This window comes from Leopardus geoffroyi, chromosome A3 (genome assembly GCF_018350155.1).
Source record: "Leopardus geoffroyi isolate Oge1 chromosome A3, O.geoffroyi_Oge1_pat1.0, whole genome shotgun sequence".
Lineage (NCBI taxonomy): Eukaryota > Metazoa > Chordata > Mammalia > Carnivora > Felidae > Leopardus > Leopardus geoffroyi.
In genome coordinates this window covers 80,542,623-80,568,531 of record NC_059336.1, presented here as the reverse complement: position 1 = coordinate 80,568,531, position 25,909 = coordinate 80,542,623, and the positions used below count along the sequence as shown (strand labels likewise).

Below are 25,909 nucleotides of genomic sequence, written 5' to 3'. Positions count from 1 at the left end.
AATACAGATTTATAATCTATATTTGCACTGGAGTTCTGTTTACAATTTATGTTTATTTCTTTATTTGAATTGTAATATTTACATTACTATTTCATCATTATTTTATGCTTCATTGAACCACTTTATAATATTGATCCATTTTTTTAAATTATTGATATAGGGCAACACTACTGTAACTACAAAATGTAAAATTAGCATGCCAAAACTGAAAATACATTGATTGAGAGATTATTTGTTAAAGGTTAACTAAGCCAATCTGATCAATGCTTTCGTTGGAGCTCAACATGTAGCTTCCAGAATGGTTATTAGGAATGTGACAGGATCTTAAGAAACACACACCTATCCTAATTTCCCTTTTGACTTGGTAAAATAATTTTCAGAAAATAAAATATAAAAAGCTTATTTTCACTGCTTTATGCTCAGAAATATTTTAGCTCTCTTCCTAGATATCCTTAGAGGTAAAATAGTTACAAATTACCTTTTATCTTACATGTGTTCTATGATTTTAGAAAATTTAAAAATATGCAGAGAATAAATACTTAAAGAGAATATAAAATTTTATGCTAGGGTGTAAAGGCTATGAGTGATACCATTTCTTTTTAAAATTCTCCCTTAATGTTTTAAATTGTTTTTTACAATAATGACTAAAATTGTATAACTATAGTCTTAGATTGAAGATATTATGTAAGTCTTTATGTACTCTTTTTATTTTTTAAAGTTTATTTTGAGAGAGTGTGTACATGTGTGTGCAAGTGGGGGAGGGGCATAGAAAGAGAAGGAGAGAGAGAATCCCAAGCAGGCTCCACAACGTCAGCGCAGAGCCTAATGTGGGGCTCGAACTCACAAACCATGAGATCATGACCTGAGCCAAGTCAAACGCTTAACCAACTGAGCCACCCAGGCACCCCTATGTACTCATTAAAATGTTCTTTCACTATCTAAACGTGTTTCATCTATAGTTTCTGTTTATAAATTGTATCTAATTGATAAAAATGAAAATTCTCCTTGAAAATCCATTCCCACTACATCTAAAGTGTTCTGATTCTAGATCCATTTTGCCCATGGACACGCCTCAGTTTGGGGATTGAATGAAGATTTTCTTTCAGAAAACATTCTATTCCTAGGAGTATCTTCTGTATTTTATATCACAAAAAGGATAAGTTTTAATCAGTACTTTTTATGTACTTGAATTGCTTTATTGAGATCTAGAACCATGTATTTCATGGTGCTGCTGGGTATTTTCCCCATCAGTCTCTAATTGAAGGCTCATGTTTAACTCCCCTCCTATTTTCGCATTCTGTAGGGAGGATTCTTTTCTCTGCTCAAACAAGCAAATATTTGCCAGGTGCCTACTATTTGCAAGAAAGTGTTAACGTCAAAAAATACATTGTAAAAATGCATAAAAATGTATAAAATTTTTTACATTTAAAAAATACATAAGTCACAGCTGGAGACTTCAAGAAACTTGAAACTAGTTTCAGAGAAAAAATGTGATATAATAAAAATGTAAGCTATCACAAATGTAAGCTCATAAAATAAGAAACAGGTAAACAGAAGAAGCAGTCTAAGACAGAATTAAAAGAGATATTAGAAATCTGTTACTGTCTCGTAGTCTAAAGCAACTCAAGCCAATTATAGTGATGCACACAGAGCAGATGATGAGGCTGACCCTGAGAGAACTGGGTTACTGTTGTAGCTCCATCACTTACTAATTGTCTCATCCTAGGAACTCACGTAACTTCTCTGGATGGAAGGGGGAGGGGTAGACATACATATATATGTACACACAACTCCATGTCAAGCCAGGCAGACACAGTTCTGGGACAACTGGTAGAAGTAGAATGATTAGGAAAGAGAAGAAATTTTTTCTGGGATTGGTAGCTAGGAGGATGACTACTCTGCTACCAGAGACCTCTGCTAGAACAAGTCCACCTGAGAGAGAAGCCGAAACTGAGAAAGCCAGGAAATGAAACTGAGCAAAGTTTGCTTCATTTGCCTCATCTGTAAAATGGAAATGGGAAAATGATACTTTGCTACCTGGAGGTAAGGGCTAGAAGAGATACCCTCTTAAGACCCCTTCGACTCTGTTTCTGTGATTTTAAAAATAAATGGATACATGTGTGCAGAATCTAAAAGAGGCATTTAGAATTTCTCAACAGTTGTTTCCATTATGATAATCTAGTTTTTGCTACCTTAAAAAGGTTGTTTCTCTCCCCCTTGGGAAGACTTTTGTTTTTGTTTTCATTATGGTGTGACTTTTATTCCCGTGACTAACTCATTGCCTAACTGGGAACCTGTATCTCCCACTCCCTTCCCCCATTCCCCACCTCTGGCAACCTTCAGTTTGTTCTCTGTATCTATAGGTCTGATTCTGCTTTTTTGTGTGTTTATCATTTGTGTTTTTTTAGATTCCACATATGAGTGAAATCATAAAGTGTTTTTATCTTGGTCTGACTTATTTCACTTAGCATTATACTCTCTAGGTCCATCCATGTTGACACAAATGGCGTGATTCCATCCTTCTTTATGGCTGCATTATATATTATATTATATTTTATATATTTTTTATTTAAAAATAAAAATTATTTATTATATTTTTATATTATATATATAATATCACATCTTCCTTATCTATTCATATATCAGTTGACTCTTAGGTTACTTCCATATCTTGGCTATGGTAAACAATGCTGCAATAAACATAGGAGTACATATATCTTTTAAATTAGTGTTTTCATTTCCTTTGTGTAAAATACCCAGTTAGTGGAATTATTGGATCATACGGTATTTCATTTTTAATATAAAAAATTTAATGTTTATTTTTGAGAGAGAGAGAGAAAGAGAGAGACAGAGTACGAGCAGGAGAGGAGCAGAGAGAGAAGGAGACACAGAATTCGAAGCAAGCTCTAGGCTCTGAGCTGTCAGCACTGAGCCCGACATGGGGTTCAAACCCATGAACTGTGAGATCATGACCTGAGCTAAAGTCAGACGTCTAATTGACTGAGCCACCCAGGTGCCCCTCTATTTTTAATTTTTTGAGTAACATCTATACTATTTTCCTCAGCTGCTGTACCAATTTAGTTGTGGCTATTTGATTGCATTTGTCTAACTTTAATTTTCTGATTGATCAAAAATTGAAAGTTTATAGTCACAATTCCCATGAGGGCATAATGGTGTCTGTCAGGAACATGGAAGATATTATTGTTAAATGTACCAATTCCTAATTCGATTGTTTATACTCAACTCTAAAGGGGACAGTAGTCAATTTTGGTCATTTTGTAAATTATCTCTGATAAATTATAAACAAAAGAAGCATTGTTATACCATATTACTCTTTCTAGAGTAATGGAAATGCCAATCTAGCCCAAAGAGCTCAATCTTTTCCAGTACGAATTGCTGAGGTTGTTTGAACACTCTTTGGAGAGATCCCCATGATTCACAATAATTTTGTTATTGCATTATAAAACTTAAGAGTACAAAACACCATATACCGAAATTAACACAAAAAGGATTATCAACCTAAATGTTAACCACTAAAACTATAAAACTCTTACTAGAAACAGGAGTAAATCTTTGGGAACTTGGGCTTGGCAATTTTTTTTAGATATGATAACAAATGCATGAACAACAAAGAAAAATTGTGCCTTATCAAAATTAAAAACTTTTGTATTTTAAAGACACCATTAAGAAAGTTAAGATAGCCAATAAATGGGAGAAAATATTTCCATATCACATATCTGATAAGGAGCTTGTCTAACTCAACAATAGACAAATAATCCAATTTAAAAATTGGCAACAACTGTTGGTGGGAATGCAAATTGGTGCAGCCACTCTGGAAAACAGTGTGGAGGTTCCTCAAAAAATTAAAAATAGACCTACCCTATGACCCAGCAATAGCACTGTTAGGAATTTACCCAAGGGATACAGGAGTACTGATGCATAGGGGCACTTGTACCCCAATGTTTATAGCAGCACTCTCAACAATAGCCAAATTATGGAAAGAGCCTAAATGTCCATCAACTAATGAATGGATAAAGAAATTGTGGTTTATATACACAATGGAGTACTACGTGGCAGTGAGAAAGAATGAAATATGGCCCTTTGTAGCAACGTGGATGGAACTGGAGAGTGTGATGCTAAGTGAAATAAGCCATACAGAGAAAGACAGATACCCTATGATTTCGCTCTTATGTAGATCCTGAGAAACTTAACAGAAACCCATGGGGGAGGGGAAGGGAAAAAAAAAAAAAAAGAGGTTAGAGTGGAAGAGAGCCAAAGCATAAGAGACTCTTAAAAACTGAGAACAAACTGAGGGTTGATGGGGGGTAGGAGGGAGGGGTGGGTGGGGGGTGGGTGGGTGATGGGTATTGAGGAGGGCACCTTTTGGGATGAGCACTGGGTGTTGTATGGAAACCAATTTGACAATAAACTTCATATATTGAAAAAAAAATTGGCAACAGATTTAAATAGTCATTTCTCCAAAGAAGATATATAAATGATCAATAAGCATATGAAAAGATGCTCAACATCATTTGCCATCAGGGAAATGGGAATGAAAACCATAATGAGATACCACTTCAGACCCAGTAGGATGGCTTAAAATCAAAGATAATAACAAGTGCTGGTCTGGGGCTCCTGGGTGGCTCAGTTGGTTAAGCGTCCAACTTCGGCTCAGGTCATGATCTCGTGGTCCGTGAGTTCGAGCCCCGCGTCGGGCTCTGTGTTGACCGCTCAGAGCCTGGAGCCTGTTTCAGATTCTGTGTCTCCCTCTCTCTCTGACCCTCCCCCGTTCATGCTCTGTCTCTCTGTGTCTCAAAAATGAATAAACGTTAAAAAAAAAAAAACAAAACAAGTGCTGGTGAGGATGCAGCAAAATTAAAGCCCTCACTGGGGCACCTGGGTGGCTCAGTTGGTTAAGCGTCCAACTCCAGCTCAGGTCATGACCTCGCAGTTTATGAGTTTGAGCCTGGAGACTGCTTCAGGTTCTGTGTCTCCCTCTCTCTGCCTCTCCCCAGCTCACACTCTCTCTCTCTCTCTCTCTCTTTCTCTCACAAAAATAAATAAATATTTTTTAAAAATTAAAAAAAAAATGAAGCCCTTATGCATTGCTGGTCAGATCATAAAAAGGAACAGCCACTTTGGAAAAGAGTTTGGCAGTTCCGCAAAATGTTAAACATAGAGTTATCATATAAGTCAGCAATTCCACTCCGGGGTATACACACGATAGAAATGAAAACATATGGCTACACAAAAATGTGTATATGAGTGTTCATAGCAGCATTATTCATAATAGTCATAAAGTGGAAACAACCCAAATTTTATCAGGTGATGGAAGGATAAGCCAGCTATGGATATCCATATGACAGAATGTTATTCAGCCATAAAAAGGAATGAAGTACATTCCTTTAATAGATGAGACAACATAGATGAAACTTTAAAATATGCTAAATGGAAGAGGTCAGTTATAAAAGACCACATATAATTTCATTTATATGAAATGTCGATAATAGGCAAAACCATAGAGATGGAAAGTAGATTAGTGATTGCCAGGGCCTTGGGGAAGAGGGAAATGGAAAAGTGATTGCTAATGGATATAGGGTTTCTTTTGGGGGTGATGAAAATACTTGAAAATTACATAGCGGTGATGGGTGCACAACTCTGTGAACATATGAAAAAGCATTGAATTGTACACTATTGTTTTAAAGATTTTAAGTTATCTCTACACCCCATGTGAAGCTCAAACTTACAACCCTGAGACCAAGAGTCACATGTTCCACCAACTGAGCTAGCCAGGTGCCCCATGAATTGTACAATTTGAAAATCACATAATGGGTAAAGTTTATGATGTGTCAGTTATAGCTCATGAAACAGATATTAAGGAAAACAAAACAACATGGAAACAGACCACTGACCAAAGGCACTTGCCAATTATATTATTCTGCAGCCACATTTAACCAAACGTCACAGGACAACTGAATGTGCTGGAGAGCTTGGCAAAATATAGTATTCTAACACAGAAATTTAAAATGTAAAAGTGCCCTACACTTGGATTTAGGAGATGTGTGTTTTAGGTTTGCCTGGACCCCAACCAAAATTTATAGGCAAAGATTGTTACTTGCCTCTGAATATCCATTCTCCTTTTCTTCTCTAGCAATAAGAACCCAGATTTAACTGAGCCATTTCCAGTCAGCTGAAGACCTGCCAAGCCTCATTTGCAGTTAGATTATGGCTTGTGCCTAAATTTGGCTAAGTCTTATAATTTCTAGGAAGTTTTCTCAAAGGGAGGGAATGTACCTTTCCTGGTCCCTCCATCCTATTGTTGAGATATAGCTGGGTTGGCTAGATCTCCAACAGCTATCTTGGATCATGAGGATGAAGGACAGCAAGTGGAAAGCTGGAAGCAATCTGGGTCCCTCCCAAATTTGTAGAATAAATACCCTTAACCTTACACTACTTACCAGCAGACTTCTTTTATATGAAACAGAAATAATCACATAAGCCACAGTTCTTTTGTGGGTTTTCTTTTCTGTCACATGTAAAGGTACATAATCCTAACCAATACACTGAATTTATGAAGGGTAAAGAGGAAAAGGACCTTTAGGTTGGTTTGGAGAAGGAGAATGTACTCTTAAAAAAAAAAGTTAAAGCCCCCTTTCTGGATGGAGCAACTTTCTAAATTAACCTAAGGACATTCAAGGGCTCTTGATTTGATCTTCCAAAAGTTTGTTGACAATGGCCAAAATATCTCAAACTGTGCAAATCCTTCATCACTACACCTGCCTCCTCTCCCTGGCATTTTCATTTCAGCTGAGGTCAGCCAGAAAATTCCAAACACAATGAGTTTCAAATCTGACTAGTTTGTAGGGAAAAGGTAGGATCTTTTCTTTGAAAAGGTTTCCAGTGGCATTCTAATTTCTTCTTTAGTCTACTCCAGTTTCCTAACCTTGACTAAATATATATGGTTAGTTAAGCATTTGGTTGAGGGGCATAAGAACAGCCCCTAGTGGGTAATAAAGTTTTAAAATCATGCATTCTTGGCTACTAGATCTTCCGTGGCTTTATAGCTGGTCAGGATTTGTTCACAATCTTATGCAATAATTATTTTGAATTATTCAATTAAAAAAGCCACCCATTACCACTATGTAATTTTAGAGTGTTTTCATCACCCCCAAAAGAAACCCTATATCCATTAGCAATCACTTCCCCATTTCCCTCTTCCCCACGCCCTGGGAAATCACTACTTTCCATCTCTATGGTTTTGCCTGTTATGGATATTTCATACAAATGAAATTATATGTGGTCTTTTATAACTCACCTCTTTAATTTAGCATATTTTAAAGTTTCATCTATGTTGTCTTTGTTATTATCTATGACAAAGGTGGCAAGAATATACAATGGGAAAAAGACAATCTCTTCAATAAATGGTGCTGGGAAAACTGTGAAGCTACATGTAAAAGAATAAAACTGGACCACTTTCTTACACCATACACAAAATAAACTCAAAATGGATTAAAGACTTAAATCTGAGACATGAAACCATAAAACTCCTGGAAGAAAACAAAGGTGGTAATTTTTTTATATCAGCCATAGAAACATTTTTCTAGAAATGTCTCCTCAGTCAGGGGAAACAAAAGTATAACTATTGGGACCACACCAAAACAAAAGCTTTTGCACACTGAAGGAAATTACCAACAAAACAAAAAGGCAATCTACTGAATGGAAGAAGATATTTACAAGTAATATATCCTGTAAGGGGGTTAATATCCAAAATATATGAAAAACTCATATAACTCAACACCACAAAAACCCAAGATAATCCAAATAAATAATAGGCAGAGGACTTGAATAGACATTTTTTCAAAGAAGACATACAAATGGTCAACAGACACATGAAAGGATGCTCAACATCACTAATCATCAGGAAAATGCAATCAAAGCCACAATGAGATTATCACATTACCCTATGATCCAAAAATTCCAGTAACTGGAAATTACCCAAGGAAAACAAAAACACTAATTCAAAAAGATATATTTATATACATAAAAGATATATGCACTCCTATGTTTATTGCAACATTATTTACAATAGCCAAAATATGGAAGCAACCTAAGAGTCTATTGATAGGTAAATGGATAAGAAGATACACACACACACACACACACACACACGTATTATAAGAATGGAATCATGCCACTTGTGACAACATGGATAGACGTAGAGAGGATAATGTTAAGTGAAATAAGTCAGACTGAGAAAGATAAATACCATATGATTTCACTCATATGTGGAATTTAAGAAACAAACAAATTAAGAACAGAAGAGACAAACAAGGGAATGGGCTCTTAAATACAGAGAACAAACTCATGGTTTCCAGAAGGCGGGTCGGGGGAGAGTGGGATGAGTGAAACAGATAAAGAGGATTAAGAGTACACACTTATCTTGATGAACAATGAGTAATGTATAAAATTGTTGAATCATTATATTGTACACCTGAAAAAATATAATACTATATGTTAATTAGACATACATATATACTTCAATAAAAAGAGAAAAAAACTAAAAGTTTACAATCAAATTATATTTTCAAAGTCAAAAACCATATTTGAGGGGCACCTGGGTGGCTCAGTTGATTAAGCGTCTAGCTCTTGATTTCAGCTCAGGTCATGATCTCACAGTTCGTGAGTTTGAGCTCTGCACTATTAGTGCAGAGCCTGCTTGGGATTCTCTCTCCTCTCTCTCTCTCTCTCTCTCTCTCTCTCTGCCTCTCCCCTGCTCGTGGTCTCTCTCTAAGTAAATAAATAAACTTAAAAAATATTTTTAAAAAAACATATGCACATTAACATCCCCTGTGGGGCTTTAGACAATACCAATGTGATTAAAGAGCAAACTCATCACAATTTGTTTACAGAATTTTAAAACAACATGCATGCAAATTCTGCCATATGAAGAAATACTAAATACTAGAAAATCCTGAGAAATAACTTTTTGCTTCCTAAATTTACAAAATCTACTGCTATTTTAGTAATAATTGTAATTGTTTTCAGCGTATATTTTATCATTCATGCATGAAAGACTACAACTCACTTTAAATGCAAGGACAGATAAATACGCAATAAAATTGTTTCATTGGGAAAAGTTCAGTCAGGGTTTGGTATTAATGTAATCATAATATGGTCACAAGATCTGGGCTCTTGCTCATGAAAACAAATACTTCCAATTTTTTAAAAGAAATTTTTTCTTTCTTTATAAAAAGTTTATTTATTTTGAGGAGGAGGTGCAGAGAGAGAGAGAGAGAAAGAGAGAGAGAATCCCAAGCAGGCTCTGCACTGTCAGCACAGAGCCTGACACAGGGCTCAAACTCACAAACCATGAGATCATGACCTGAGCTGAAATCAAGAGTCTCAAGCTCAACCGACTCAGGCACCCAGGGACCCCTACTTTTTTTTTTTAATTGGCTCTTTGCCCAATGTGGGGCTTGAACTCAGAACTCCAAGATCAAGAGTCACATGCTCTACTGACTAAGCCAGCCAGGTGCCATGACATTTGTAATTTTTAAAAATTATTTCAATATTAGCAGAAATTTTGTTTTAGGGAGACACATCAAAATAGATTCTGAACTAGCCTACTCTTTTTTTTTTCCTATCACTCTTGATATTTTCTGTGTTGAGGTTACACTTACAGATATTTATTATATTCACAGCTCACTGATAAGGTTTTGAGACTTATGGATGATGATATTGATGATGATGATGATGATAATGATGTAATCTCTATGTGCCACATGGGGATCAAACTTATGACTTCAAGGTTAAGAGCTGCTTGCTCTACTGACTGCCAGCCAGGCACCCCAAGGCTTCTGTCTTTTAATAAGTAAGATTGACATGGGGCGCCTGGGTGGCTCAGTCAGTTAAGCGTCTGACTTCGGGTCAGGTCATGATCTCACGGTCCTTGAGTTCAAGCCCCACGTCAGGCTCTGTGCTGACAGCTCAGAGCCTGGAGCCTGTTTCAGATTCTGTGTCTCCCTCTCTCTGACCCTTCCCCATTCATGCTCTGTCTCTCTCTGTCTCAAAAATAAATAAAGGTTAAAAAAAATTAAAAAAAAAAAAAAGAAAAAAGAAAAAAAAATAAGATTGACTTGAGTTTTAATGCATTTAAAGATCCTTTTCAATAAAAGTGACTATAGACCTTGAAACTTCTTTTTAAATTTTTAAATATTTGTGCTGGATTAGTAACTGTAAAAAAATAATAGGCTTCAAATGATTTATACACTTAATTATGGGACTCCTGAGTATGGATGGATGAAATGGGTTACATACATCCTCACTTAGGGTTGCATGAAAATAGCCTTTTCAGTATTCATAACAGTGCCTTCCATGAATCAAAGCCAGAATAGTCATTCTGAAAATTGAATCCAGTCCTGTATCAGTCCTCTACAAAGAAAGGAGAACTAATGTAAAATTTCTAGTTGTTGAGAAGAAAGAAAATCCTATTTTGATTTTGTCTATTTCAAAAGTGGCTGCTTATACTTTCTCTATGATTAAGGCTGGGTGGAGTAAAGGCAAAGAGATGAATAAAATAAAATAATATGTCTGACATATGGAAAGTACTCAGTAAATGCTGACTTCCTTCTTTTTTGTTCCTTTTGAAGAGAGATTTTAGTAGATAACTTGTTGATTAAATTAATTAAGTGTAAGGGAGGAGATGGTATTGATCATTCATGCTATCTAAAATATCCAACTTATACATCCAATGATTTACTTTCTTTAATAATTATCTCTCAAGCTATAAATCAGAGCCTGAAAGAGCCTTCAAAAAATCTGCTTCTAGTTATATCACTTCACTGCTTTTGTGAAGGTCAAGTTCCAATGAAAAGGAAACCTAAGGAGTCTTTTCCAGAGTCTACTTTTTTAATGAAAGTTTCTCTCTTCTTCTTTCAAAAGTAGGCACATCTAATATTTTGTATACTTACACACTCTGGTGAAGAAGTCATCTATTCACTCATTTGAAAATTTTAGCAGTAACTACTTTGGGACTAGGTCACTTTTGCTATCTTTCCTTGAATCTCCTCCATCCAAGACTTTATTAAGGCCATACTTACTCTTGCCTCTTAATCTTTCCATGGCCATTCTGTGCAGTTTCTGGAGCCCTTCAGGGTATCTTTTTTGTTTCTCTAAGTAATCTCTGATCCGAATGTGAGGCTTGAATTCATGACCTCAAGATCAAGAGTTATATATTCTACCAACTGAGCCAGTCAGCCACCCCTAGGAGTATCCTGAAAGCAATAATTTTGTTCTTGGTATTGGTATGCTTACAGATGGTTTCATAGAACATAGCTATCCTCTTGTATTTAGCTTGGCACATCAATCCATAAAGAAAATTTGGAAAGCTTAATGAGAAATTAATATGCCATGTTTCAAATGTATTTTTATTGAATCTAGGTAGGAATACCAAGAAAATTAGGTAGATAATAAGTGGTTACTTGTATTCCTAAATAGTTCATACTTCTATACAGAAGGGAAACCCATATATCACACAACACAACCATACATTGTCTGAGACCCTCAGGACTGCTGAAGGATACTGGGATTTCTTATGCCCTCTTTGTGCTAGTGGAAGACTGCACATAGGTCAACAGGAAGATAGGCCTAAGGCAAAACAATTTCTGAACTTTATAATTTCTAATCTTTGATGCAGAAAAGGTTTACCCCCCTCCCTCCATCCATAGGAAGATTATCTTAGGGTTTGAAGAAGGAGGGTAGTATTTAAATAAAAGGCTTACTCAGATTTTGAAAAGTAGAAAGGGAGTGATCACAGACAGTGTTCAGAGCTCAGAAGGATCTTAGAGAATATTTAATTTAATTCCCCTAAGAATAACGAGACCAAGAAAGTATTTGTGTCTGCTTCAGGTCAAAACAGCCAGAAGACAAGAGGTCACATGGAGTAGTGGAAAGAGCATGGACTTTATGGCTGACAGCGTGGATTTGAATCCAGCTCTTCTCATAGCTATCTGAATGGTTTTCTCACATACAAATTGGGAATAGTAGGACCTGTCTGTTAAAGTTGTTGTGAAGAGTAAATGATATAACCTACATAATCTGCCCAGAACAGTTGTTAGTATTCTGCAAATGTTTGGCAAATGTTATTCGCAGTACAGGAACCCACACCAGAGTCTTTTGACTCCAACTCTTGTACACGGCACCGCACTATCAATACAGCTGGCCAGAAGAATTCAAATATTTGCTTCAAATATAATATTCCAATGAAATAAATTGTGCACAACATCAAATAATGTTTTAAAAACATTCACTAATCAATGCAAGCAATACCCAGTCCTTTTTAGACAAAATTAAATGTCCCACTTTTCTCAGTGATTTTTGCTGTTTTCAGATACACACAGCTCAGTACAAAGAGATGACACAAGGGACTTTTTATCTGCAATGCAGAGAGCAATACAGAGATAATTTATATCCGAACTTGCCGTTGGCTCCATATGGCATGTATTCATCATTTAGTGGGTTCAGTGCCCTATCTTTAGAGCTTCAGTGATCAGGGTAGAAACTGCCTACTTATTTATGCTTGGCTGGACTGAAAATATAGAGAGAGGAAGAGGTGAAGGGAAATGCCACTCCCTGCAAGAACTGGCCCTGAAGTTAGGAGTCTAGGATTAACATTGGCTTGTCCGGGAATAGCAGACTCTGTTTTAAAGGGTAGGCAAAATGCAGATGACATGAGGTGTATTATTTATGGGTTGCAATCATGCATGTTATTCCTGTCTGCCCCACAAAGGACTTGACTGTGGTTAAATGTAGGGCTGTCTTCTTTTTGTTCAGCACAAAGCCTCACTCACACTGGGCAAGTGGGTATTTGCAGCAACATGTGATCAATTAGTTTGTATCAGAAATAGGAGAAATCGCTCTCAAAAGCCAAATTAGGAATTAACCAACCCCATTCCCATGCTCCTACTTCAGAGAGGGGGAGTAGAAAGAGAAGCACTGTATTCTCCTGTCCCTACTGAGAGTAAAGTAACAACGGGTTCTCCTCTCCCGTTGCTTGGAAAGTCAAAGACTCAGTCCCTTTATACAAAAGGAATTTTGATTTTCCTCCAATTTTTGACTCAAAAGATATATAAATCTTTCAAGCTGGAAGAATCTGTTTTTTTATCCTTCAGTCACCAGGATTATCTCAGTGACGGGAAAGAGGGAATTCTGAAGTGTACACTCCCCTCCCCAATGCCATCATAATATTAAGTATATATTTAGTGCTATAATTCAAACACTGGAGCAAAATGTGCAGCCATTTATAACCTCTGGAATATTAAGAATGATTATGGACTGTTATGGTTTGAATTGTGCACACCCTCCCCCATATGTTGAAGTCTTAACCCCCAGTACCTCAGAATGTGACCTTATTTGGAACAAAGGTCATTGAAGAGGTAGTAAACAAGAGATCATTAGGGGGCACTTGGGTGGCTCAGTCGGTTGGCCATCGGACTTTGGCTGGGGTCATGATCTCACTGCTCGTGAGTTTGAGCCCCGCATCAGGCTCTGTGCTAACAGCTCAGAGCTTGGAGCCTGCTTCAGATTCTGTGTCTCCCTCTCTCTCTGCCCTCTCCTGCTCATGCTCTGTCTCTTTCTCTTCAAAATAAATAAACATTAAAAAAATTTTAAAAAAGAAGAGATTAGCAAGGGCCCTAATCCAATATGACTGGTATCCTTATAAAAACGGGAAATTTGGACTCAGATGGCCACATAGGAGGAATACCATGTGAAGATGAAGGCACAGATTGGAGTGATGCATTTATAAGCCAAGGAATGCCAAAGATTGTCAGAAAACCACCAGAAGCTAGGGAAGAGGCATGGAGCTGATTCTTCCTCACAGTGCTCAGAAGAAACCAACACCATCTACACCACAATCTTAAAATTCTAACCTGCAGAACTATGAGATGATAAATTTCCATTTTTTAAGCCACACAGTCTGTGGTACTTTGTTATTACAATCCTAGTGAATATATGGAATTCCCTTCCTCCTTCCTTCCTTCCCTGCTAGACTTCATGAAAAGGAGGCTGGAAGACAGGAACATGATTTTCCTTTTAAGTCATTGATGGACTTTAGGCTTTTTGTATCATTAAGAAATAGAAATTCTTGTTAAAAGGCACATCCACACCTGACTGTAACTAAAAGTTTGGCAACAGTGGGCAAAAGGAGCTGCCCCCAAGGGACATATATGCCAATGTCTTCATGTGCTCAAAGTCAAATTATGGCTCCTAAAACTCAATGGCTCATTTTAAACCCTCAAGAACTAGAGCCTTTCCCTTGTTTTCTTCCACAGTGGCTTTTCCCTACCTTGACTGAAGAACTCATTTTTCAACTTGCTGAAAAGTTTTACTTTGTCCAGACTTACCCATCCACCTCGAAAATGGAGCAGAGCAATAAGCTATTACCTTTCCTTCTTTCTCAAGGAGTGATTTCCCCTACTCCCACACAGAGGAGTCTAGCCCAGGTTTTAACTTATTGTCCCCTCCCTTTTCTACCCACTGCCACATGAAAGATGAGTTTCCAAGACCACCGTTTGGCTATTGTGCTCTTAAGGGCTTCTCGGTGATACAGCACCAAGACTACTGACACTTGCATCTGAACATTTATGCACATCCCCATACTGTCACAGAGTTGTTCTTTGTTTCTTAAGACGGCACTACTAGATAAGTTCCAATGTGTATGCCTGATACAGAGTAGCCTTATCTACTCTGAAAATATGGGGTCTTCTTGTGCCAAATGTGCCTGACACTGATTCTTAGACTAAAGACCTTCCAAAATCCAGAACTGGTTGGTGTGCTTAGAGCTGCTATATCCTCATCTATGATGGAACTGGAGCTTCTATTCATAAAATAGCAAAGTCTGGATCTCCAACTGCCTGGGTCTACAGTCTATAGAAATTTCCCAGACATCAGTGATGTTACCACATTGCTTGAAGCTTTTCTAGCAAATAGACATCTGTGGGTTTTGCCTGCCCAGCATTTATTCCTCCTCCTTCCCTAGTTTTCCCATTTTCTGTCCTTGTGGTTTACGTGCTGACTTTATAAACCCAGCCCTAGGCCTCTACCATTAGTGAAGAAGGTGCACACGACCAAAAACAAGCCAATGAAATCAATCAGGGCCTTGTGCGAAAACTGCTGGGAAAAAGGTACTGTCTCTATTTGACTTGGGGCTGGGAAGAATATAAGCCTGGAGTTTTTAGGGGCCACCAGGTGAAAGGAATCTTCTGAGAATGAAGCGAAGATGAGAGATAGAGAGATCCAGGGGAGTGCGTTGTGAATGTTGTCTGGACATCATCTGCATCTTTGAGTCCAGCCAAACCTGAAATTTTCAGCTATGTAAATCAATAAATTCCCTCCGCTTAGGCCATTTTGAGGTGGGTTTTCTGGCACTTGCAGCTGAAGGTATCCCAATATATCCATTGTTTCTTTTGGCCTTCTGTCTTCTATTTCTTGCTTAGTATACAAGTTGTTCTTGTGCGTGACCTTTACATGTTTAGCTCCCTCATAACTGCTGGGATGAGCTTCACTTCAGTGTTAATAGGATGTTCGGTGAATTTGCTCTTGTTAATCTTATTCTTCCAGTGAGAGAATTTATAGGTAGTTGATGGTGAAATTGTTTCCCCAAACCCAAACCCTAGAGGTAGGCAGGATAGCTGCCTAGAAGGTCAGGAAACATCATAACTTATTATAAGACTATGACCTAGTTAAGAGCTTGAAACGTGTTGGCACCATCTGTCTGTCAGATTTCTAAACGTTAGGATAATCTTGATTTATTTCTAGACTTTGTCAATCAGTTTACCACATGCTATCTGCAAAACAGTATCCAATGACATCCTCATTCCAGGCTGAGTATAGTATTTTCTTGGTGCGTGCTTGTATGTGGCTTTGGTTTTATAGCTGCTATAAAAAAAACTTCACAGATGTTTACAATGAACAACAACCAAAAAATCCCAGATAAAGTAGAAATAAGGCTATTAATTCAAATACACTGGAAAATCTGCTTCTTAGCAATTTCCAAGCCAGAAAAACTGGAGAATGACAACAATCTCCACCTAGACAGTATCTACCCCCATGGCCAATGAAGGACACATAGACCCCTTATTTAGCACTTTCTATGACACATCACATCCTACTAAAGTATTAAAATATCTTAGAATTGGAGAGGCCATGCTGTCGTAGAGCTTGATTTACTCAGAATGTAGGCATGCCCTCTACCTTTTTCTTAAATGGCAATCCAGACTTCTTCCAAATGTCAAAATATCTTCAGGATTGGGTGTCTCTGCCCATTGAAGGAAAACTCATATTTATGTGCTCTGCTGAGCCACAGCCTCTCTCCTTGTAACTTTGAAACAGCAGAATTTTATTTAAGGGAACTTAGAGATCATTCAATTCAACATCTTCATTTTATTCCAATGATCTGCCTTCTGGAACAGAGTATCTAATCATCTTTTCTGTAACAGCCCTTTCAATATTTTGTGGCAGCATTTGTGTTCTTCCCATAACATTTGTTTCTCTGGAATAAATATACCCAGGTACCTCAGCCCCTTCCTTATCCTAGTCAGAGTCCTCCGAGATACTACCCTAACTTCCTGTCTTCTAACTCCCTCTTGTGACATGATACAGTCTCCCTAACATCCCATCACTATTCATTCAGAGGCTAGGTATTTCCTTCCAGGTGCAAAACTAACAGGAGAACACAGTTTTCCATAATTTACGTTGTTCTAGCTATTCTATGTATTTATGTAGAACTACTATTTTATGTAGCTCTTAAGCACAGAAGGGTTGGTTATGAATGGCCTGCCAATGTTTCTGGCAAAGACAGATTTTACAAATAAATTTGTCAGACTTCAGATAAAGACTTTCAATAGCGGGGTGCCTGGGTGGCTCAGTCAGCTGAGCATCCGACTTCAGCTCAGGTCATGATCTCACAGCTAGTGAGTTCGAGCCCCATGTCGGGCTCTGTGCTGACAGCTCAGAGCCTGGAGCTTGCTTCGCTTCAGATTCTGTGTCTCCCTCTCTCCCTCTACCCCTCCCCTGCTCATGCTCTGTCTCTCTCTCTGTCAAAAATAAACATTAAAAAAAAAAAAGACTCTCAATAGCATAGAATTGTGCTGTAAGAAGTCACCAGAGCAGTTGTTATAGGCCACTACCTCATTTCAGTCATGCTATCTTACATGTATTCAGGTTTTTAAATACTTTATCTTTTTTATATATATAATTTAAAAGAAAAAATTAATGTTTACTTATTCTTGAGAGAGACAGAGAGTGCACGAGCAGGGGAGACTGTTTACTGACTGTAAAAAGTCTTTACAGGAGTAGGTCTCCGGCTAGGAGCAGAACTTTTTTTTCTGACCTGATGATCTTTCGTTAACCCAATGAAACAGTTCATAAAGAAGAAGACACAAGGCTGGAAGGTGTTTTCCTTTAAGATTCTTCTTTGGTTGATAAAAAATCATAAAGAAGGACAAATCCCTCAACATTTGGGGAGAAATACTTTCTCAATTTCTTTTATTTGGAAGTTGAATGGGAGTTGTGGAAGAGGGTAATTAGTGGTGGGGGGTTCATACACTCAGTATGCTTTGAACAAATGCTCAAACAAACCATGCCTTGTCCTCTTGTTTCTTGTATGTGCCCAAACTAAAATATATCCCAAATCTCAGTTTAGCTGTGGTTTTAGCTCCAGACCTCTGGGCATTTGGTACAACACACTTTGCTGGTGATGGTTGAGATTTAACCTTGAAACCAAGTTGTTATATAATTTAACAACCTATCCCTGTGTATTTGGTGGTCAACACCATGTTATTTTTTATTAAAAATGTTTCTGTCAATACAACTTTTATGCTTTGTATTGAGTGTCTGTGGCAAGTCTTTAATTACTGTTGAGAAATTTGTAATATAGATACATAGATATTCGCTTGCAACAGTGAAAAAGGCATAAGGTTTTCTAACACCTCCAGGTGCTAGCTACCTAATGGACCTTCAGACAAGAGACTGAAATATTAAGAGAGTTGATTGGGGTAAGATGGAATGGAGAACTACATTAAACTAGATGGAAAACAAAAGTAATCCAAAGAAAAATATGAATGCTAGGGTAATTAGGCTGATTATAAAGGAATGACAGTGGCTAAAATTTATTAGGTACAGGTCCCCGTGATGTGAGATCTGCAGCAAATCAGGAGAAGCCTCCAGACTGAATTCAGGTTAATGTCACCTCGGCTTTCTGGGGGAGGTTATGGTGTTCTCAAGCTTTTCATACTTACATGGGTTGTAAAAACGGCAGAACCAGCCAAGAGGCATCTGGGTTCCTGAAGTAACAGGTATGACATTGATGTTAGAGTTAAATCAGTTTTCCATTACCTGGGGATTGATTAAACTGGTACGAATTATTGTGGGAGGTCAAATAAAAAAGGGATGCCATTTGGTTTTAGAGTGTGCTGAAAAAATGCAAAGCATGGACTTTAGGATCAGAAGATGGGGCTTGGAGTCCAGGCTGTACCTGTCAAGCTGAGTTGTCCTAAGTGAGTCAGGTAGCCTAAGTCTCAGTGTTCTCTGCATTAAAATGAACCTAATAACATGGCTATTTTGACTCTCAAGCTAACATATATGAATGCATGTTATGAACTTACAGTGCTAGTTACTTGTTTTTATTCTTTTCTAGTGCTGACACCAGGTTATGAACCAAAAGGGAAACAAAACAACATACCCTATTCCATCTGGGGGACAAAAAAGATGGGAGTGAATATTGCTTTTACAGCATTTTCCCCTTCTTCCTTCATCTGGATCTTTAAAAACTGCATTTATTTGCTGTTATGGCTTTACCCTCCAAAGCCCCTGTATTTGATGTCTTTTGGCCCTTACACACATGTGAAGAATTAAGACAAACAACGATGTTATAGGCCTGCCCACTCCTAGCTTAAGGGAGCAAGTTATGGAAATTGACCATAACCCTTGGGAACCTAAATTCCACTGACTACAGGTGGGGGACCATTTTTTGGTTTTTTTGTTTTGGTTTATTTTTTGGTTTTGTTTTTGTTTTCAGAATTTTTAAATTTTTTTTTTAAACTTTTTAAAGCAATGTGGTTTCTGCCTGCTCTTCCAACAATACAATGGCTTGGACTTTTGTGGGTTGGGAAACCATTAGAAAACAAAAATAACGGATCTTGTACAATTCATCAAGCCCACATGGGAATTTCTCAACCACACAGTCCTGTAGGATTATGGCTAGTGTGCCAGAGACATGCGCTAACCCTCAGCTTTATTCATACCAAATAGTCACTCAGTCCCTAGGGTAAATGTAATAAAGGTAACCACTGACACTACTATTGCCATTTTTGAAATGTGAATTCTGAAAGGAATATGGCAATTCAGTCTCCAAAAATAGCACAATGTCAGCACATCTCCCTCAATAGTTACTAGATAAGAAATCAACATGAATAACTTTCAGGAGCCAAACTAAATATTGTTTTTACATCCTTACATTTAATAATATCTTACTATTCACTAAAGTTTACTTGAAGACAAGAATCACTTTACGAAACAGAATGCATACAGTGCTTAACAGAGGTGTAAAGCTTATAACAAAGTATAGGTGAAATTGTATTCCAGGAAAGATTTAGAACTGGTTTTTGAAGAGGATAGCTCTATTTTGGCCAGCTTCATTTAATGAATTTTTAATTATTCATCATAACCAGATGATTTCCTTTTGCCTGAATCTAAACCCAAAGATGCTCAGAATAAGAAGACACCTCTCTATGGGTTCTTCCTTCTAGATGGCTTTTTTTGCAGTATTTGAAAGTTTTTCTTGGTGGCATTTCAAGAAACCGAAGGAAGACCTTATTTTGTATCTAGGCTGTTTACTTCCCATGTTCTGACTTTGCCACAATATAAGCACATTACTGGACTCTTCTCTAAGTCTCAAGTCTACTTGAATGCCTGTACAATATCCTTAGGTTACTCAGCCATCTTCTCTGGTTGTGAGCAAAAGTGGCCACCTTCAGTATATCCATGAAAAAAAGAGTAGCCCAGGATTTCCTGGAGTATCTTAAGGGCCATAATCTGCACATAGGGGCACTTTTAAATAACTTACTAAAAGGCATTCTGTAGAGGCAATTTACAGAAAGGTTTCTCTCACTGGCACTAGGGTTCATGGTCAATGAACCAGTAGGCTGGATTTCAGTCCTCACCTGCCCTGGCAAGGCATTTTTGCACAGCGCCTGAAACAGACTACCCTATAGGGCCCCCTGGATACGTATTCACCTTTAACTGTTCCTCCTACATCCATTCTGAGGCCACAGACATCTGAAAAGACATGGTAGGCATAATTTCTTCAGAACCAGAAATCTCTCCAATTTCTGTCTCCTAGTCTTCCTTCAAATATTCACTCTCGTCCAGTCTCTGTATTTCTTTCTATCCCACTAAAATGAACCCAAGTTCTCCCTCTCCACCCAGTGATTCTCAAACTTTTTTGACATGAGTCCCACCTACCTGAGGCAAAAGGCTCCAAGACTCACACACTCCTCCAGTTTTTCCTACTCTCCAAAGAATTCTCTGGTAGCAACAAACTGTTGCTGTGCAAACACATTTTGTTCAGATTATGTGAATATCTGCTTTAGCAATATTGACATAGACAGTTCTATGTGTACTGCAATCCATATTTATGCTAATGTTTTGTTACAGAGAACTTAAAGGTGATAAATTATGGTGATATCACTTTCCTACCATAGGGTTAATCAAACAGTATACCTCAAAGAAAATAGATGATGATGAAGATAGAGAAGGGTAATTTATAATTAAAAAGCAGGAATAATAACCACAGAAAAGAATAATCAACTCATCATAGCACTGATACTGGTAACAGAACAATCTTCCCCAAAATTGAGGATCCTTCAACAATCTGCCCATGCATGTTTATAGTGGGAGTTTGCAAATACTGCCAAGTGTTGCCTGGCAGCCAGGTGAATACTTAGTCAAGTCCTCAGTAAACTCTACTTATGTGCTAAATTCTTATTTATGAATACAAAATACTACCAACTCCTAACAATTTTGCAGACATTAGTAAGTAGCCTTTAGAGAAAGACACACACACACACACACACACACACACACACACTGAAAATCTAGGACATCAAGGGCCATTTGCTAGTAAGATCCAAAGACAAGACTTACATTTGGGATCAGTTTGTGGAACATCAGGAAGATGCTTGTGGCCTCCCAGTTGGCTAGAGTGTATACCTTAAAAATCACTGCTTAGGTAGTTGGCTTGGCTTTTTGACTCAGCTGCTCAAGATGCTGGATCACTTTTTTCGTAGTCTATGGCTACTAAGGCACCATGACCTTGTGCCTTAACCAGCTCCCTGAACCCCCAACACTCCCAGTCTCTCTCACTGGAGTCCGTCTCTGGGAAGGAGAATCAGATGTTACCCACTGACTGGGCAGACTCCCAGTTACCACCTTGTAGTATCTGTGATGGCATAATGGAAGGCCTTGAGTGCAACTTGGTAGAGGGAAGTCAGGAGACTTGGTCACAGGCCACCTCTGCCTTCGCAGCTGTTTGACAGCAGGCAGGTTACCTCACTTCTCAGTTTAGATATCTCCTCTATGAAATGGAAGGAATAATACCAACCTCACAGATTTCTTATGAAGATCAAATGAGATAATGTAAGTGATAAAACATGGTATAATATATATTTTATTTATAAAAGTAATGTGTGTTATTGCAGAGAGGTAATGTTCATGCAAACATTTGGACTGTTCTAATTTCAAAGTTTAACTAATATTAGGATGCTATGATGTATAAGAATGACAAAAAACATAGACTGTCAGCCATGAAGACCAAATGCAAGGACCTCACAGGCCCTAGAGATTGTTGAGAAAGAGTACAAGTTCCTGATTCCACAATCCTGAAACATATTATAAGGAAAAGTACATGTCTCAGTGCTCCTGAATCATCCTCCAGCCCTTTGCAGAAAGGTGATATTAGAAACTACTCTTGAAGAATCAGGAGTTATCCAGGCAAAGAAGAAGACGAAGGCTGTATAAAGATGTTTTGGATAAATGGAATGGCCTAAGTGAAGGCAAAGAAACATGGCTTATTCTGGAAATTACAAACACTTAAGTGTTGCTGGTTATAAAATGTAGGGAGAAGAGACATGGGAGAGGAGGCTGGCTAGGAAGAATACCTGTCATGTCACCGGCCTATTCATCATGTCAGTGATGGGGAGCCAATGAAACAGTGTAGCCCAAATACATGGCTGGATTTGAGTTACACAAAAACCACTCTGATGTCGGTTTGGAGGATGAGTCTGAGGGATGACAACCTGGAGACAAGACATTTTTAAAGCTTTTCCAATAGTTCTAGTAGGAGATATTGAGGCCCTGAGCTAGAGCAGTGAAGGGACTGGAGGGGCATATGAAGTGGTGAATCAGCAGGCCTCACTCATTGTATTAGTCAGGATATGATAGATTATATTATGGTAACAAATGATCCCCACATCTCAGTGGTTTATCACAAAAGCTTATTTTTCAGTCATGCAGTTAGCCAGGCTTCTTTGACTTGGTGACACTACCATCTCAACATAAAACCTCTGCATTCAACACAACAGGAGAAGAGGGATGTTTCAGGTAAAGAGGACTGAGAAAGTTTCTTTTACTATCTTAGCCCAGAAATAAGATGCAAAGTTTTATTCATGTTTCATTGGTCCGTACTAGTGATATAGCGGCTGCACTTAACTGAAAATGAGGTGGAAAGTATGTCTCTTCTATGCCCAGAAAGAGAAGAATTGGATATTGGTAAATACTGGTGATGTTTACCACATGGCGGAATAGAGATGGGATAGTCACTGTAGTGAAATATGCACATGGTAGATGGAGAGGTGAAGGAAGTTTACGATAAATTTCAGATTTTTAGCTTGGAAAAATAGAGGTTGATGGTGCCGGTCAGTGAGACAGGAAAGGCTGAAGAGCACCATACTAGGTAAAATAGGGCATTTTATCATAGGGTGTAATATTTTATCATAGGGTAAAATAATGGGTTTTGGATACATGAAACATCCCTAGCATAAGCATTGTATCCAGAGATAAAAAGCAAAAGGTAGAGTCAGGTCAAAGGTAGCATTGGGCAAGGCTGAAGGCAGTTACAGTGTTTAAATAGTTTAGAAGAAGCAGTAACTGAGTCATGGTCATGAGTGGAAGGCAAAGCAGACAAATCACCAGGAGAAGGTGTTTGGAGAAAAAATATAGGCTGGTGCTCAGGCCACTTTCAGCATCAAGCACACACTTGCTTGAGGCTATGAAATATATTAAAGGTGTCATTGAATGCCTGACTGTGCTCTGAACATTAGCTAGTGACTGAGGTTCTGGTTTTCCATCTCTTTGCAGCCATCCAACCTCCCTGGGCCTGGATCCTGCTCCCATAAATGAGCCTTCTGCAGCCTGGCCACGTGTAGCCAACCCTCCTTTACCCTTGTCTACTCAGACCTTGGAATATCTCTTACCTGGCACCAACTGATGCCATAACCATAACAGAGGTTGCTATCATTTAGACTCTGCTTTAGACACTTACCCCAGGTTTAAACTCTCATATAGGACAGTTCCTCCAAACCCCATCCTGAGTCCCTCACATAAGCCATTGTCTCTTGCTCACTAGCCTTTCTGCCAACTCAGAAAACCGTAGTCCCATTTTGCCTCAGGCCATACGCTTAGGAATTTAAGAAGCTCAATAAAAGCAATGGTCTTGGCATGTATTTTCCAGAAAATATTTACTGTCAGTAAAGGATGAAGTTTCTCTGAGATTCTAGAGTGAGAGGTGGGTGGCATTATATAGGAACCAGCCCAGAAGCAATAAGGCAATCAGTGGAGAGGTAAGCTTGCTCCCAGCTGGACGTAGGATTCCATGTCCAGAGTCCATGGCTGATTATTACAGGGGACCAAGACTAGGGAAGAGAAAATTGTCAGGAAGTTCACAGAGACTTCAGGAAATAGGTCAACTACCATCCTTATCTCTCCTTTACCAGGAGGAGACTAAAAATCCACAATCAAGTCTACAGAAGTACACAATAGATCCACTGTAGCTGTAGGAATCAAGACTCAGGCTCCAGGAAAGTGGAGTGGCACCATGGCTTCAGGAACACCAAGAGTCAGAGTTGGTTTGCAGAACCACATTCTTCCGGGAGTTCTACAACAGTCTTGCCTCCTTCACTGCCCCCAGGAGAAGAAAGGCTGGCAGAAGCAAAGCAACAAGCAAAGAGAACCCTGATAAGAGCATGGAGCAGGGCAGGCCTTCTCCAACAGAGGTTGAACTTTGAGACCCAAACATAATGGAGTCAAGTAGGCATTCTGGCTTCCCTCCAGGGCGCCTCAAGGATAACTCTACCTGATAGAATCCCTGAAGCCTTTGAGCCTCTCTATGACCTCTGACAACTGCTTCTTCCAAGCTCCCATTGGAACTTGCATAAGAGCAGCTACGCTGGTTGAATGGAGTCAATATGCCTGGGAAGGAGGGAGGCAGCTGTAACTGGAAGTTCACTAGAAAAACTGGGATAGGGATACAGTGTGGACAAGAGCTAAGAGAAGACCCAAGGATAACTGTCAAATCTGACATTCTATTACTTGTTCTAAAAGATGACTATCTACAAATCATCCCTAGGATACCCAAGTTCACAATATTGCTTAATGCAATTAAAAAGAAGTAACACTCTAGGATTTTTTCTCTTTTTGTTTATCTCCCTTGGAATTTATGTGTTGAAAAAATGGTCTAGATTTTACTGATTACATTTGTATGCTATTGTTTCAAATATGCCTCTTGTAAGTTGTAATTATAAACTGACATTTAGATATAGATGCTTGATCAAATTCAGGGTCAGTATGTGGGAGAAAGATATTCCATAGGTGGTTTGTGGACTTTCCTCAGGAGGCACATATTTTTTCCCCAATTTTGCTAAGATATAATTGGCAAATAAAATTGTTTTATAATATAAAAAAATTACTGGGACCAATAAAAAAAGAAGTAACAAGTATGAAAGCACATTATATACTGTAACATTGAATAAATACAGGATCTTGAAACTGTTTAAAAGCTAGTATGTAAAAATAGGCTTTATAGCCCCCATTTGTGGACAGGTGCTATGTTAAGTGTTTTATATACATCATTTTAGTCAATGCTCCCCACAACTATACGAGGCAGGTGCTATTATTATTTGCATTTTACAGATGAGGAAACCCAAGCTCCTAGAGTATCTGATTCAGGTTATGCAGCTAACCAGTAAGAAGCACAGCCTGTGGTCAAGCTCACATCTGTGTTGATTCCAGAGTACTTCTCCCAAAGCCTGAGAACACTGTTGTGTCTTTGTTTCACATGTCTGGCTGAGCTATCTCTTCACTCATGGTCTGCAGAAGTTAGTTCTGCAGCACCAGCTCTTGTCTCTACTGTCAGCCAGAGAGCGACCTCTGGGAGATCTTGAGGAAGGCCTGGTTCTGGAGGAGGGCTCCTCCCATTCCCCTTTCGCAACAAGCTCACAATGGCCAAGCTCTGGGCCTTATCTGGCAGCCCTCACATTCTTCCTAAGCACCCCAAGCAGGACACATTCCTGACTGGGTGGAGGGAAGAATTCTTAGCATTCTTCAGCCGCTGTCCTCTTAAGAGCGCCTAATCTCAAGTAGGATAGAGAAAAAAAAATCCTTCATTTCTAACGTTTGGAATTACTCTGAATTAAGTCCTGCTCTCCAAACAAGAAGGGGGAACAAAGCGCTGGAAGGAGATTTCAAGACCACTGAGACATGTACTTTTCCTTATAACATGTTTCAGGATTGTGGAATCAGGAACTCATACTCTTTCTCAACAGTCTCTAGGGCCTGTGAGGTCCTTGCATTTGATCTC

At 38.5% G+C, this 25,909-nt stretch overlaps 1 protein-coding gene and 1 long non-coding RNA gene across 3 annotated transcripts in view; one reads left to right on the top strand and one right to left on the bottom strand.

Moving 5' to 3' along the window:
- EHBP1 (EH domain binding protein 1) overlaps positions 1 to 21,432 on the bottom strand; it is a 361,935-nt gene extending 340,503 nt beyond the window's left edge. For both annotated transcript variants that reach the window (XM_045446193.1, XM_045446195.1), the window contains exon 1: positions 21,202 to 21,432. Coding sequence is in view for 1 of the 2 variants with exons in the window: in XM_045446195.1 (XP_045302151.1) it covers positions 21,202 to 21,203 (2 nt within the window). In the remaining variant the exon portion in view is untranslated. The remainder of the gene's footprint in view (positions 1 to 21,201) is intronic.
- A 136-nt stretch (positions 21,433 to 21,568) lies between these two features.
- On the top strand, positions 21,569 to 24,732 carry LOC123580848. The gene is made up of 2 exons (XR_006703492.1): positions 21,569 to 21,693; positions 23,413 to 24,732. It is a non-coding gene; the product is annotated as an uncharacterized LOC123580848 (long non-coding RNA).
- Positions 24,733 to 25,909: the final 1,177 nt, after the last annotated feature.